Genomic DNA, 16,678 nt, shown 5'->3' on the forward strand with positions numbered 1-16,678 from the left:
TATTTGAACAGAGAAGTGGACAAAGCAAGGTTGAGAACTTCTGGAGCAGCAATATTCATTTTGTTTTCATGCTTTGTATGTTTTGTTCTTTGTCGTTTTTCTCTTATTGTCTGGCTGTTAGTTCACATTTGCATGTGTTGGATATTTTTTAGATTTATTTTACTTTGTAAAGTGGATTTTTATCGGTCAGAAAAGTGGATCAAAGCTAATGCAGTGTAGCATGCTTGGTAAACTACTGTTCCTGTTGAAACTGATGTAGTAGACAGTAATTTCTCCATCTAGACCTTTATGATGTGAGTGTTCTTGCTGCAGCTGTGCCCTGTGCAGCTTTGGCAGCCTTCTAGCTGTTTCCTTAAAGAGCTTTGCAGTTGTCCATACCAAGTGTCTCCTGGCTTGGAGTCATGAAGGCTGGATGTCATCTTCCTGTTTTAAATCTTGGTGTGCAGCCAGGTTTGATTGTTTGCTCTACATGTTCCAAGACCTAATATACATAGCAGTCAGGCTTAACATTTTGCTCCGATTGTGTTTTATCTTTGAGCAATGCTAAAGTTATGGATCTTCTCAATTCCTGACGGGAGGCAAAGATAAAGAAATCCTTAATTCCAAGCATGCAGATTTCTTCAGATAAGCCCCTTTATTATGGGGCCATCCTTTATTCATACCCCTTAAAACCTTGCTGCATTGGAGCAAAGGATATGAAGATAACTTGCAAAAAAGGGAAGGATAATACATGAATCTTCGTCTATGCTTCATCCATGTCAAGACAGTATTTTGATTAGTGATACCAACTTAGATCCATCTTGGTCCTGGATTCAGCTAACACATAAGAAGACATGAGAACTACAAAACTGATCATCTCTTATCATAAAGCTTGAATTCTTCTTGATATTTGGAGACTCGTGGACATTCAGTTCTCCTGATCCTTTGCCAGCTTAACACCTGCTTGTGAGAACACCCAAATGTTAGCAGCAAACAGAGGAATCTGGTAAGTGTTGCTATGTTTACCTTCATACTATGTAATAACCAAAGTTTTTAATGAGCTTAGGATCATTTTTCATTGGCAAGAAGCCTTAGTCTTCAGTGAATGTCATCATAATATTTTTCATTGTGTGCTGAGAATGGAGATTTTGGTATATTTGCTTCCTGCTGACTGCCACCATTTATCTGTAAGCAGTCTGTCTTTCAGTCTCTGTATTCTATGTTTAAACTAAAGAATTGGTTAAACATTGCTTTTGTTCTTTTTAACAAGTTAATTGTTTGATTAAATTTAACTCAGCTCCTTTATACAGACTTTAGCACAGCTCCTAGGTTTTTGAAATCTTTTAGAATTTTTTTTTTTTAATTGCTGCTATTGTCTGAAGGGGATTTTTCAACAGTAAGCAAACTCAGAGCAGGAAATACCTGTAGGGATATAAACTTTCTAGAATGATCTCTCAGTTTTCTGCTACTTTCTCCCATTTCATCTGTACCAGTGTATAGATGTTGACAGTGTATACAGTCGTCTTAATTTTTTTTGCTGTTGCTCTTCTGGCAACTTGTCTGATTCTTCTTGAGGTCGTTATACCATCAGAATTCTTTTGTAAGGTTGATTTTCTGATAAACTGAGCTCACTAGCCAGACAGGTGGGCACAGAGTGGCAGTGTGCATTTGCTGAAATGTGTGCATTTGCTGAAATCTCTGGTCTCCAGCATAAACAGCTGACTAAATCCACATAGCCTACACAGCAGTCAGTGAACCACTAGCAATCTCTTTGCACAGATTTTTTTAAAAGAGGGGAACAAGTTTTCTTCTAGGGTTTCAATATTGGGAAGAGTGGTATGTTGAAAGTGGTAGACTGAAATAGCTGTTAACTAGCTTTATGATCTTTTCTTTACAGCACTTATGCCTGAGGCATCCCTTCTGGCACTCTGACATTTGAAGATCAGAAGACTTGCAAGTGAAGGAAAGGAAAATAGCTGAGAAACTTAGTGGAGCTTCCAAGAAATTACAGGGACTGGCCTTCATGTAATCAAGGAGAAAGCAAAGCAGTGGTTGACTCTAAGCAGAAACCTGGAGTAGTAAAAAGTCATTCAAGAGTGGCGGTCTACTGTGATCTGGAATAACCAAAGTGGTGAAATGCAAAAGCATCTGATAATGAATCAACAAGCATGTTTAAATATATAGTTCTATATATATAAATATATTCAGACATCTCCCATAGTGAAGGTTGAGGTAGTTAGAGCAGTTGGACTTCACTGATTCCCAAATGCACTGTTCAGATGTATCAGTTCTGTAGAATAGTTTTTTTCTATTGGAAACTAAACTTTAGCACAACTTTCACCTGGCAGCATGAGAGATGGAAGTTCTCTCTGACTGAATCAGGGCTTTGATGTTAGGATCCTAAAAAAATATGAAATTGTTGAGTGGCAGCCAAAAGAAAAGGTGAGATGAAAAAAGTAACTTCTTTTTTTACGTAGGCTAGAAATTCAGGGGCTATGCAAGATCATACAGTGTCAGTGAAGGTAATTAAATATATAGAAAATGTGTCTGTCGTAGGAAGGCACTTCTTGCAAATGGTTGGAAGCTGAGTGAGTACTTGGAAAAATGTCCTCTGTCATATCTTCATTATTGTGCCGTTCTGTTTTTATCTTGTAGTTGTCTGTATAGTGTTAGCCACTCAAAGGCAGGACACTGAGCTGATTGGACTGATTAAACTCACTGTGGCTATTCTAATATATGGACTTCAGTTAACCATTATTTCAGCATTTTAACTTCTGACACTGAGTTTTTTTCTTCTCTCAAAATTGGGAAGGGCTGTATTTGTTAAAATCATTTTAAAAGTATTAAAATAATGCTACTAGCATTAATATACTAACTTAAGATGCTAAACGTGTCAGTTGTGTCTGAGGCTTAACATTAGTAGTGTTTATTATAGATGCCATTGCTAATGATTTCAGTTGTACCAAACTATCAAACTTTATTTTAAAGCAATTTATATGGTTCAAGCTTGGAATACAGAATGCTACTGTAGTAACTCTGAGCAATTTAGTAGTCTATGAATATGTTGGAATGTATTTGCTGCAAGAGGCTGTATTGAGAGGCTGCAAATAATTACTGTTGTGCTGGATGCTGTGAGTAGATGTTTTCTGTTATTGTATAGGTTGCCATTGTTTTGGACTAGTTAAAGCAGGAGAGTTAAGCTATGTAGTAATGTTTCCTGCAGGGACATACCCTGGTTTGTTTGGTTGTGTATTTATTTTGCATCAGCAACTTGATCTTTAGTTTTCAGAATATTTGGTGGAAGAAGCTGACTTTGTGCCTGACAGCGGTGTGTTATGCTGTTGAGATGTTTTTGGGAATGTCCTCTAAGTGAGAATAACATGGTAATGCTATAGTTGAAATATGAGGGTACAAAGTTTTAGGCAGGTAAAATGATTTTTGATTTGTGTACAGTCTAGTGAAAACACATGTGATATAGAGTGGTTTTAGAGTTTCTTCTCCTGTGTATATGAAAGGTTAGTACCAAGAAGGAATAGGCATAGAGTTTTAGGTGTTGAGCAGAAAATTTTTATCACACTGCAGCTTATATTTTCTTTGCCTATAAAGCAAAGCAAGTGCATATGGTGTTAATTCAGAACTTAAAGAACTGAATGTTGTTTAAAAGCTGGCAGATATGCCCAAATGTATATGCGGTACATAAAATTGGTTTGCAATCAGTTGAGGACTAACAAGGTGTACTAAGACTCATATTTATCAATATATGTTAATACTGATCTGGTTTTAGAAAAAAAACAGTTGAGTCATTAACAAGCTTTGCTACTCATTACCCAATTATTTAAGGGAAAGCTCTAAAGATTTATTAAAAAGGAATAGGATACTGTGACAGTAGGTGAAATTCCATGTTGAAGCATCATCCTTGACAGATTAATCAAAATGTTTCTGCATAGACAGGTGATTTCAATTGTTCAAGTTACAGCCCTTTTATTAGGTGCCAGTGATTTCATTGTGGAGTATCATTTTGGGACATCACACCCAGCTCTAGGTTGTGGAGGAAAAAAAAAGATAAATTAATGTTCTAACATTACTATTCTCACATGCATTCTGTGACTTTTCATTCTGCGTTTCAACATTTCTGTGTTCATGGATTTTATTTTCTTTTTCCTCACTGAAGAGTTATAGAGTAAGGTTTAATTTTGAGGTTATGTAGTAAAATTGGAGGTATAAGTTACTCCTTCCTATAAAGAGGTATTTTCAAGTGAACTATTTCTAGAAACTAGACCTAGGACCAGCAGTTTTGATTTGTTGTGGCAACTTGATGTTTCAAGGGTGTACTGATCATGCTTCTGTAGAGGAAGAATGAAAGAAAGAAAACAGTAATTTTTGTGTGGTGCATGTTAACGTCAAATTTCTTTGTAATTTGCAGGTTGCTTTTACCAAAACTTTTGTTCAGCATTATGCTTTTATTATGAAAACACTGAAGAAAAGCCATGAGTCAGACACGATGTCTAACAGAATTGTGCATATCAGTGTTCAGTTGTTCAGCAATGAAGAACTAGCACGCCAAGTAACCGAAGAATGTCAGCTTCTGGACATTATGGTCACAGTTCTGTTATATATGATGGAAAGTTGCCTTATTAAAAGTGAATTGCAAGGTAGGTTTTGATCACTGAATTTGTGTTTGTGTGCTGTAAGGTAGCTTGATTAATGGGAAATACATCAAATTCAAATGTTTCAGAAATTCACAAGAGAAAACTGCATTGTTTGGACTTTTTGTGCACCTTGGCAGTATTCATAAAAGGCACACCTCTGAATTTGTGCGAATCTGTTATGTGTCTCTTCAGCATCACCACTACATCTACTTGGATATGAACTGCCAGTTTTGCTTCATTTTGGCACTAGTATGAAAGCTTTCTTATGAAATTGAATTTGCCACGTTTTTCTTGAGGAAAACAAAACAGAGTTTCTGTCAAGTGGCTGTTAACAAGTGAGCACAGAGGGAAGAAGAATTTGCACACCTTGTTGCGTGGATCGCATGACGAAAGTTTCTTTACTTGGCCAGACTTTGTGATTTCAGGAAGGTTTTGAACTGTGTTAAATGCTCCCAAGCATACAAGTTATCTTCAGCTCAGTAGCATGAGAATCTGTGAATATTAGAAGTTTTGGTGCAGCTACAGTTCATGTGGCACTTCAGAGATTCTGAACTTGTTCGATCTGAGTATTTCTCCTACTTAAGTGGCATCTGTGTTGATGAGTCCATGATAAAACAAATTCAAGTTTTGCGGAGTAAATGTTCTTTTTTTTTTTGCAGATTGTATGTGTGTTACTGCAAGGTTACAGTAAATCCAAATTGCTATTTTTATATTATTCTGTAACTTTATTTTAAAATACCAACTTAGAAAATAGTTCTTATTTCCTCTTTTTTAGACCCTTTTTTTTTTTTTTTTTTTTTTTTTAACATCTAGATGAAGAAAATAGTTTACATGTTGTGGTAAATTGTGGTGAAGCACTACTGAAGAATAATACATACTGGCCCCTTGTTAGTGATTTTATAAACATACTTTCACACCAAAGTGTGGCAAAGAAGTTTTTGGAAGATCATGGTCTTTTAGTAACATGGATGAATTTTGTATCATTCTTTCAAGGTATGTGCTTTGGTGTTGATGTTTAAAGTCAGTGTTAATACAAAGATGTTAGGACAGCTTAATATTTACCGTAGCAAAATCCTTATGCTGCTGTATGTAAATATTTCCCTAGTATTCCCAAACTGCGCATTTCTGGAAGGTAACAATGTGTTCTGGAGATCACAGGTAGATTAGGAAAAGATCTGATTGATATTTATCTGGTTAAAGAGTAATTGCATCATAACTGAGAGATTCACAGCGTCATGATTCTTAGATTGTAGGTATTGTTAATTGTAGCTTGTGCCAGAAGCATTTCATTGATGTAGTTGGAAGTTAAATATTGAGCAAATAAACTTGGATCTTTTTTCTGCATGTTGCTGTGAAGAAAATTGTGTGCGAATATAAAATAACATCAGGAATTTTTAAAAATTGGTAAATGTCTAGAAAGAGGCCTAGGTGTTTCCATCCAAAAGTGCTGTTTAGGTTACTGAGGTTCAAAGTAGAAGGGCTGCTGTCCATGTTAATGTTGTCTTAAAGGCAGTGGCTACAGAGACCAATCTAGAGACTTTATTCTTTGTAGATCTATTTATGTTCAAACTTCTTTGCAATGTTCTACAAATATTGCATTCCACTTAGCCCTAGTTAGGTACTTCATTGTATAACTCTGCTTAAATTCTTGAAGGTATGAATTTAAATAAACGAGAATTAAATGAGCATGTGGAGTTTGAATCACAGACCTACTATGCTGCCTTTGCTGCTGAGTTAGAAGCCTGTGCCCAGCCAATGTGGGGTCTTCTGTCACACTGCAAAGTTAGGGTAAGACTTTCTGTAATTATTCATGCTTTATTCATGACTTATTTCAGACTTCTAAAATCTGAAAGGTCTGTTTTATATTTGTGTATCTTCTCTCTTCTTTGCCTACCAAATGATCAGCTTGTTTACTCTGTACGATGAATATAGAATTCATGCTTGTACCTAACTAATTGTTTGCAGAACTGATGATTCCAGGTCTAGGATGTGAACTGATTGTACATATGGAGTAACTTCTCATCCGATGAAGAGCTTGGTAGATGTCTCTGAGCCGTTTTGTCTTTGTTCAACGGGAAAGGAGATAAATAAGTCATCCCCAATGGGACTGTAATGTAGACTGTGTATGCATATAGACAGTTCATGATGATGGATAGTGGAATAATTGTGTTTTTGTGTTGTTTTACTAATAGCATGTGGTAAAAATGTTTTAGTAATGATATCTGGGGGTATTTAGTATTTGCTAGACTTTAAGTTATATAAAAACGCAGTTAAGAAAAAGAAGTCCATCAGCTTCTAGGCATATGTAATGTGTGTTTGGGGGAAAACCTTTTTATATTGTGATTGTTTATTCTTTTATTTAATGATAAGTTTATTTCAAAGGTAAGTATTTAAGATGTGTAATAATGTACATGAGACAGTATACCTGATTTGAATAGCAGTTTGAAAAAATGTGCATGAGCATTCTGCACATTTTTTTTTAAAGCAATTTTAATCAGGCAGTTGCAAAAACTTTCCCATGATATAAATGATAATGATACATTGTGAATATATCAGTATAACTTTTGAACACTGAATTAATTTTTTCTTATTTTTTTGGCTTTTGAAAGTACTTCTTTCTTTCGAATGTAGGGAGAGGAGGATCAACTTCTGGATTAAAGCCTGTACAATTTTTTGTCCTGTCTGACTTTGCGTCAGATGTTTTGGTAGTTCTCAGTAAATCTATGAGAGAATTAGAAGTCTTATAGTTCAATTTTTGTATGTGTTTAGTGAAACATGATGGGTGGGAAGAGATCTAAGCTTGTGTCTCATGCCTGAAGGAAAGCTGGCTGAGCTTTGTCGCCATAGAGGGTGGAGTAGCAGGATAGGAACATGGCTGATGCATTTTCTGATGAGAAAAGGGAACTGAGCAAGTCAACACTTGCGCCTGGCTGAAGCACTCGACTTTTGTATGAGAAGTGTGTTATAGATTCCTAAGAGTGTGAGGCAGATCTGGACTCTGTATTTAGAGAGAAGGGCAGATTAAAGGAAAAGACTCTGAAAAATGAGGGGCTTGTAGGTTCCATTGTTGGGATAGTGGTTTGTTTTACCTCCTGCCATGCTTGCGTATCAGTTCTTTGTCCCTGAAAGGCAGTATATAGTTCTAGTATTGAAGTACATGGTTTAATATGAGAAATATTTTAGTATTAGGGCATTATAATACAGTTACATTTTAATACACAATCATGATAAAGCTCTTTATTGTTTTTAAAATCTGTGTAGTATTGTTTTGTCACTGCAGTTTGCTAGTACATGAAATGTACATGAAATGAAAGATCTTTCAATAAATAAAACTTCCACGATACAGGAATTCCTTTAGATTGTACATGAAGACGATTTTACTAATGTTGACACAACTTTATGTAAAATTACATGGATAAATTAGACAGTAAGCAGCTGATCAATCTGAAAGTGCCTCAGTTCTCACCTTTTAAAATATTTGTCATCTAGAGTAACTATGAAACTGTCCTAATACTTACTGATTTTCATATGATGAGGGCATACATGTCTTGAAATAATCCTTTATTCATATTGGGAAAACAGTGACCTCTGCACTATTTTGAGTTCTGTAGTACAGTAGTTCCTCTTCCTGCAGGAAACACAAGAATACACACGGAATGTTGTTAGATACTGCCTTGAAGCGCTTCAGGACTGGTTTGATGCTATCAATTTTGTAGATGAGGTATGTATCAATGGACTTAAATGCTATGAAAACCTGGTTAACATTGCGAAGTAATGCACTTCTGTGTCTGATCCAAGCTGTTATTCCTGGTAAAATGTATTCCTGGAAAAAGAGTTGCTTTGTTGAAGTGAGTTTTGTAGTTAATAGTAGCAGTGTCATGTTATAGGATCCTGCATTTCTAGAGCTTTAATGATTTAAATGTGTTGCTGTAATAGTCTTGCAAAGCAAGACCCTTGCTGTACTTCTGTTCCCCTGAATGAGGAGTGGCGAGACAGAAATCCTCCAGTGATAAGATAATGGGGATGCAGCTTTGCTGTCTTAGAAAGGGGTACTCTTTCATTCAGTTCTGAATGTCGTTATCTACTGGGATGTAAGAGATTAACTACAGGAGACTGAATAAGGGATATTTCTGAATCCTCAGAAAGTGATACATTTCTGAATCTTCATGAAGCAATATATGAGGTTGGTGGAAAGTAAGTCCCTTTAATTAGGGCATGCAAGTTAACTGTTCTTAGTGATTGTGAAAAAGATATTTGTAGATGTGGGTGGTTTTTTTGTGGTTGTTGTTTTTTTTTTTTTTTTTAAATATATTATGATAAAATATCTCTTTTTATTTTTAGCCAGCTCCTAACCAGGTTACTTTTCATTTGCCACTGCACCGTTACTTTGCCATGTTTTTAAGTAAGGTAAGCATGTGTTTTCAGTTGCAAAGAAGATCGAAATTCCCTGTTGAGTGTGATTGGTACAATGTGTGCTTGTTTCTAGGCTGTCAAGTGCCAAGAACTAGATCTGGATACTATCTTGCCAGATCAGGAGATGCTAATGAAACTAATGATTCATCCGCTTCAGATCCAGGTATGTATCCAAACTTCTGTGTTTGATGCGTAGGCAGAAATGTATGATAAAAACTTGTCTGATTGTTTTAGCTCCAGTAATTTGAATATACATAGAAACATAGAAGGATATGATTTGTAGAATATATTGATTAGTTAGGATGAATTTTTTTCTCCTCCTGTTTACAAAATCAAATGTCATTAGTTTCTTAATTAGCAGTACAACTCGGGAAGTATGATAATAATAGTCACTATAGCAGAATACCAGGATGGCCAGATTTAAATACAGAAGTTTCTTCATGAGGTAATTACTAATGGAGTGCTAGTTGAAAAAGAAACAACAATCTGAAAATCCAGAATTTTAAATTGAGAATGAATTCAAAAGTGGATGCGGTTTCAGAAATACATTTATTTAGACAGTTGTATTTCTCCATAAATAGCAGTAAGCAGGATTTGTCATCATTGCTTTTATACCTAACATTTTAAACATCGATTACTTCAGGTTTGCAGTACTTCTCAAGGTTTAAATAAATCACTGCTTTGTCTTTGATCAATTGAGTTGTATGAAATGGAAGCTGTTCTGTAAAAGGGTATGTTTCATAAACTTGCAGTAGTTCCTAACGATCGTGTTGATTCAATAGCTGTAAAGTCTTGTTTGTAAATTTTTATTTTATTTTCCCTGAACAGGCAAGCCTTTCTGAAATTCACAGCAACATGTGGGTTAGAAATGGCCTGCAAATTAAAGGACAGGCTATGACTTACGTGCAGTCTCATTTCTGCAATTCAATGATTGATCCTGACATTTACCTACTGCAAGTAAGTTAAGTTTTCTGAAAAGATAAGCCAGCGTCTGAAAATAAACTACTGAATAAAATGAATTTGTTCTCTTTCCACAGGTCTGTGCCTCTAGGCTTGACCCAGATTATTTTATTTCATCAGTTTTTGAAAGGTAGGATAGGAAGACAAAAGACTCTTATTGAATATTTTGCTAACTGTTGACTAACTTATGCTATGTGAGAAAGAAAAGATACGTATCTGTTGTAGAAAAACTTTGCCTAGCCAAAGCTAATACTTATGTAAAGCCCTTGCAGAAAGAGTTACCTCACATCTTTGATTTTTTTTTTTTTTTAAATTTTTTTTTAAATGTGGTTGGCTTTTGATTTACAGCGGAGTACTGAAACTGCAGATATTTTGCAGGTTTTTTTTTATTTTGGAGTGTCTTCAGCATGTGAGGGGTTTTTTTTTTTTTTTTTTTTTTTTTTTGTGATATGTGTTTTTTTTTTTTTTTTCTTCCATGCGTTCATATGCAATGTTTCAGGTTATGCTGACTCAAAGTAGAAACACTGCAATAGTAGGAGTCACAGAAAGGATGCCTGCTTTCTAGGATGTAGAATAAAATGAGGATTTGTTATTAGCTCTATGCTCTTGGTAAACATAAATTGTTTTCCTGTGAGAAAGTGAGAGAGTTCTATATTCCTGTATTACTTACATTTCATTTTGTATTTTTTTTTAAAGCTGTTTGAATGGTGTCCTGAGTTAATTGTGCATTTAACATTATATTTAATACTGGAGAATAATATTTCTGAATTTGCTCTTTGCTGTTTAGATTCAAGGTGGTAGATTTACTAACAATGGCATCACAGCATCAAAATACAGTTCTTGATTCAGAGCATGAAAGATCCATGTTGGAAGGAGCTTTAACATTTTTGGTCCTTCTGTTAAGTCTTCGTTTACATTTAGGTAAGAACTGTACAAATACTTATATGCAAGTAATGTAGCTGTTTGTTTTAAAGTCTCTCAACCTTTAGTCTCTGTGATAAAGCTGGTTAGCCAGATAGTAATGTAGAGTGTTGAATGCTTGGTTTCATTTCACCACTTGCTGAATTTTAATCCCTTACAACTTGAAACTGGACAAAATATGTGGAAAAGGAGAAAAAGAGCTTTACTGGAAGTAAGTGGCTGAATTGTGTTATGTGATCACAGAAAGATGTAGTATGTTTTTCAGAAAGACAAGCAGTTTTAATTTGTACTTGTCTCTTCTGAGATTGTGTCCGTTTCATAGTTTCTTCTCACTGCTTCTCAGGTGTGACTATCCCTATCTTTTGTTGTGTTTTTATAGCACTGTATTATAATTTAACATTGCATCAAATTTAACTTGTGTTAATTGCAAATGGATGCGGAATGTGTTATGCTGTTTTACTGGATTTTTTATTTTGTTCTAGGAATGACAGATGATGAGATCCTCAGAGCAGAGATGGTAGCCCAACTGTGCATGAATGACAGGACACACAGTTCATTGTTGGACCTTATATCCTTGGAATATTTTAGCTAACATGAGGGAATGAAAATAGCAGGTACTGTGAGAATAATGGGATTTTGGAGCTTGAACAAGTTTTCAGCTTACATAACTGTAACAAATTGTGTAAGGATGTGTTTGTACATGATAAAGTATTGCTACCAAAAGGAAAAGTTGCCAGTCCAAGATGGAGATTTGGTACGTATATGAATCCCAAGCAATTCACTAGCATTCATAAACAGTTTCAAACACAAAAACATATTTGTTTACCCCATAGGTAGCAGTTCTTATTTAATACTTTGCTTTTGAGTAAGTATGCAGACGCAGCAAGTGGTTTCGCTTAAAAAAAGAAAAAAGTAATCTCCTAGCCTGGAGACTTTGGATCACTCCAGTAATTGTTATTGTTCTATAGCAGCTGGAGTATACAGACCTCTTGTGGTAAACACAGAGCATTGCTCAAATGTAGCCTTTGGAATGAGTGTCAGCATCAGCATGGAAGTAAAATGCTATGTCCTACAATTAAATTTACTTTTGCTTTTCTTAACACAAACGTTACATTCCAGAAAATCCCAATCCTAAAAGTGGTATTATTCCAGGAAGCTTAAGCTTTGAATCAGTCTTGTCAGCAGTTGCTGATTTTAAAGCTCCTGTTTTTGAACCCGGAGGTTCCATGCAACAAGGAATGTATACACCTAAAGGTACAGTAATCAATCAGTGTCATCTTACCATTAATTCAGCAGTGAGGTGTTTGACCAGAGGGGTTTTGTTTTCTTTTTGTTTTAAACTAACAACAACAAAACCACAACAAAAAGCTCTGTTTTTCTTTTTCATTATTGTCTATTGCTTATAATTACTAACATTTCTAAGGACTGTTAATAGACTTTAGCTGTATGTTTTGTTACAAGTAAATGTCAGCTTGTAATATTAACCAGATATCTTTAGATAGCACAGGAAAAGTAGAGAACTGAACAGGTATGTTATTTATATTTCAATGATCTGCATGCTTAATCATGTGATATGTGATGACTGGACAGAAGTCAGATTTTTTCCTTAGAATTTAGGACTGTTTATACACGTGTCAGTTTGAAGACTAGGTCAAATTTGCTCACGTTTTAATAATTAAAAAATACGATGGTACAGAATTTTTTGAATATTGCTTTAAGTTTCTTGATAGTTTACAACATCTTTTTCCAGTCAATAGTGAGAATCTAGAACAAAGTTCAAGCTGCACCAATTACAGAATATTGTTCTGTACTTCTGTAACTCATACAATGCAAAAATGAGACTTCTTCCCAGACCAGCTTGCTGTCTAAATTGGTTTCAGCACAGTGTTGGTATATCAAAGGAGAGGAAGAATTTAGAACACAGTGTTCCATTACTGTTTCCTGTCACTGAGCAGATAAGCTTCCTAAGAATCTGAAATGCTCCTTGTGTTTTGGTTGTTCTTCAGCTCAAAGCAAAGCTGAGGGTGGATTATCTCCATCCTGTGGGGTGTTTGAGTCTGACACTTTGAAGCCCCTTGAATGTAGGCAATGTTCATTTGTGTGTATGGAGGAGGCTGGTCAGTGTAACCATTACTTTAATACAAATTAACAACCAGTGATGTGTTGTATGAAGTTTTTTTTTTTTTTCCCTTTTCAATAATCACTGCTAGAGATGCTGTTCTTAAGTCACTTGTATTTCTGTGCAGAATTCTCCCACTGCTTTGCTTTTTTTTTTTTATTTTTTTTTTAAAGCAATAAAATATGTTAGAGTTCCTGCAAGGATAAAAACTGGCATGGTTTTCTTATGTATAGCTGTCTAAATGCTTATAAATCTTATAACTGTACTTGTTCTCAAAACGAATGGTGACATTTTGAGTGCTGTCACTAATTGGGGCTTACAGCTTGTCCCAATTAAACCAAGTCACGTTGAGATCACTTCAGCCTAATGCGTTGTTTCCCTGTAATTAGAGGGGAAAAAATCTACTTGGTGATCTGCAGAAACCCTACGTTTCAGTAACTACTATTTTAGAAGGGGGGGGAGAAGCAAGTCTGGGATGTGTTGTAGACTGTGATAGTAAACTCTCTGTCCAGTGGGGGGGGGAAAAAACAAAACAAAACTTGGGAAGCAGGCTGTTCTTTGATCATCTTTCACACAGGGTAAAAACTATGCCAAGTTTTCCTCCTCAGTAGCACATGAGGATGTCTGCAGAACCATGAACATTAGTAGAAGTTAACAGAAATACAGACTACTTGTCTTCCCAGCTGTGGGAAGTACTCTCAGCAATGGGATGAAGTTGCCTGCTTTTGCCTTTGAAGTATGTTGTAAATGCATATGTTGTGTTATGCCTGCTGGTGGAGCTAAACTTCTGTTGTTTTTCTCTTTGTATTCTTTCTTACATTCACTCTTGAATTCATGTTGAATTCATGGAACTTCACAACAATGTATAATGGGGAATGTCTTCGTTTGCCTTTAGATTGGAAACTTTAGTTTTGGTTTTGATTGACTTTTAAATGAGGGCAAAAGTGCAATGAATTTATTAATATTCTGCTCAGACTTGTATTTGTGACCACTCTGAGAAGCCACAGCATTTTACTTTAAAGCTACAAACTGAACTGGGGATAATTAAGACTTAATGCCAAAATGATACATATATGCATTATAAAGGCATGTTTCTAAATGATTGATCTCAGAATTTGAGAAGAAAGTTGGCTACTGTCAAGACGGAACAAAAAATTGTATGAAGTTAGTCATTTGGCTCACTGCACTTAGTACTTAAATGTCACCTGCTGGCTACTGCTTTGCAGTCTTTGCTTCCTATTTTCAAGAATACACGTGGTTATCAAGTATCAAAGGAAAAACGATTATAACCTTTTCTTAGATGTGCTCAGATATCAAAAAGAGCAAGACATGATTCATACAGGAACATACAGATAGTATATTGAGATTGCCTAAATATACTTGGATGCAAGAACACGTATTTATTTAGATTTTAAGTCCTATTAATGTGTTTCAAGTATGTTTTTAAGCAGGAATATATGATTCTTTCCCCCTGTAGTAAAGAATTACATTAAAAAAAAAAAACAAACAAAAACAAAGGTAGAAGACACTAAAATAAAGCTACTTAATAGAATAGGCCTGTACCCTTAACTAATGGGTTATTTTCTGTTTTGGAACCTAAAAAATATTTTTGGTGAAATTGTAATGCCTTGATAAGTAGTAGTAATTGCTAATATAGAAAGAAATTATTAGTAGTATGAATTAGAAAAAGATGATGTACTGTGCTGCAAAAAATGATTATATAATGGGAAATGATATGAAGCTAATTAAGAAGAAACTCTGGAATAAGTTGTGATGTCCATAAAGAGAATTGTAACTTGTGACTTCTTTTAAACAACAGCTGAAGTTTGGGATAAGGAATTTGACCCTGTAATGGTAATTCTTCGAACAGTTTACCGTAGAGATGTACAGTCTGCAATGGACAGATACACAGCCTTGTAAGTTGAATCAGTTTTACAAATATAATACCTTGTTTGTTGCACCACAGGATTTGTTTTTGTTTTTTGGTTTTGCTCTCTGGAAACGTTAACAATATTATCAGTGTTTTCAGGCTCCCCATTTATCTTTGAGTAAATAGCTCATAAATTTACACAGTGTAAATTTATCCAAGGTTCTGGATAGCTTAGTCTTTACTCTTCCATAAATGTTTAATACATTTCAAGTGACAAATTACAGATCTAATATTTAAAATAAGTCATATGACTTACAGAAAGGAGCTTTTTTATATTATTTAAATCTAGGCAACTGAAGCATTAATATTACTATATATGTATATGTCTATGCATATATGTAAAAGTAACTGAAAGGAGGATGAGCCAGGATCTTTCCAGTGGTGCCAGGACAAGAGGCAGTGGCACTAACTGGAAAAAAAAGGCTCTATGTGGACATCAGGAAGCACTTCTGTATTGTGTGGCTGCTGGCGCCACTGGCACAGGTTGCCCAGAGAGCCTGTGGAGTCTCCTCCTTGGGATTTGCTCTGGTCATCTCAACTTGAGAACGGGTGTAGGACTAGATCTCTTGCCAACCTCAGTGTGATTTCTGTGATGTTTCTGTCTATTGAAATGATGTTGAAGGTAATGCAATTTTTTTGTATGTGTTCACCCATGACAGAAAACATGGAAAAATGCAATAAATTCTGATTTAAATATAGGAAAAGCCACTCAGGCACCCTTCTAAGTTCTAAGATGCAACAAGATTTGATTGTTATTCTGTCCCTTATGTGCCATCCAGTAAAATTCTTCTTACAGATTTCACTTCACCTGACTTAATTTAGTTTTCTTTTATTTCATTCCTTGAGAGTAAAAATCAAGTTCAAAACATTATTAAAACGTATAATAATCTTCCACCCCTTTGCTTATTGTCTTAAGTCAAAGGCTCATCATAAACATGTACTGTAAGAGAAAGGTATCTTCACATTGAATTTAATGCTTAAGCTGTAGTTGGCTCTACCAGCACAGTCATGTCTGCAAAGTTAAAAATTCTAGTGTTTCCTATTGCTTTCCGTAATCTAGTTGAACAAATGTGAATTTTCTGTTTGATGTCTGACTAATGTGGATTTTGGTGACGTGAGAATTTCTACATCTCTTCAGTGTAAGTCTTAGGAAGAAAATGAATTCTTAATTAAGAATTCATATGGCTCTACAAGAGTCATTTTGATCAGTGGTAGTTCACAGAAAAATGGAACTGTGGGCTGTTTGTGTATGTGTTCTGATATTTGGAATTTTGCTTAGAGAAATTAAACTGAGAAATGGTCATCAATTCTGAAGTTGATCTGAACATCTGCAAGAGTGCAGTGCAGTTGCTTGTAACAGACAGTTGTCTGCATCACTGTTACGTTTAACACAAATCTAACATGTTTCAACAGTTTAAAGCAGAGTGGTAAATTCCCTGGCAACCCCTGGCCTCCTTACAAGAAAAGAACACCACTACATCCGAGTTACAAAGGTCTCGTGAAGCTTTTACATTGTAAAACCTTGCACATTGTGCTGTTTACACTTCTTTACAAGGTACTGTCATAATTTTTATTAAGTCCAGTATTTTATTTTGTAGAAAGGAATGCTTAGAGTCTTGGTTTTGTTGGTGTTCTTGAATAGTAAGTTTCAAATTTATATAACACTTATTTTGTTCTCATGAAGTAATGCTTTCAATTAGAATTCTT

The 16,678-nt window shown here is 35.2% G+C and overlaps 1 protein-coding gene across 8 annotated transcripts in view; it reads left to right on the plus strand.

Annotated features, from left to right (window-relative positions):
* The window catches only part of UBR3 (ubiquitin protein ligase E3 component n-recognin 3), a 93,432-nt gene that overhangs the window by 23,140 nt on the left and 53,614 nt on the right, over positions 1 to 16,678 (plus strand). For all 8 annotated transcript variants that reach the window (XM_052674955.1, XM_052674947.1, XM_052674949.1 and 5 more), the window contains 13 exons: positions 4,403 to 4,631; positions 5,442 to 5,621; positions 6,283 to 6,416; positions 8,263 to 8,349; positions 8,970 to 9,035; positions 9,115 to 9,204; positions 9,870 to 9,998; positions 10,079 to 10,131; positions 10,789 to 10,922; positions 11,405 to 11,490; positions 12,035 to 12,176; positions 14,861 to 14,957; positions 16,385 to 16,526. In XM_052674955.1, coding sequence (XP_052530915.1) covers positions 4,403 to 4,631; positions 5,442 to 5,621; positions 6,283 to 6,416; positions 8,263 to 8,349; positions 8,970 to 9,035; positions 9,115 to 9,204; positions 9,870 to 9,998; positions 10,079 to 10,131; positions 10,789 to 10,922; positions 11,405 to 11,490; positions 12,035 to 12,176; positions 14,861 to 14,957; positions 16,385 to 16,526 — 1,569 coding nt within the window. The remainder of the gene's footprint in view (positions 1 to 4,402; positions 4,632 to 5,441; positions 5,622 to 6,282; positions 6,417 to 8,262; positions 8,350 to 8,969; positions 9,036 to 9,114; positions 9,205 to 9,869; positions 9,999 to 10,078; positions 10,132 to 10,788; positions 10,923 to 11,404; positions 11,491 to 12,034; positions 12,177 to 14,860; positions 14,958 to 16,384; positions 16,527 to 16,678) is intronic.

Source organism: Tympanuchus pallidicinctus, unplaced genomic scaffold (assembly GCF_026119805.1).
Source record: "Tympanuchus pallidicinctus isolate F22 unplaced genomic scaffold, pur_lepc_1.0 scaffold15, whole genome shotgun sequence".
Classification (NCBI taxonomy): Eukaryota; Metazoa; Chordata; class Aves; order Galliformes; family Phasianidae; genus Tympanuchus; species Tympanuchus pallidicinctus.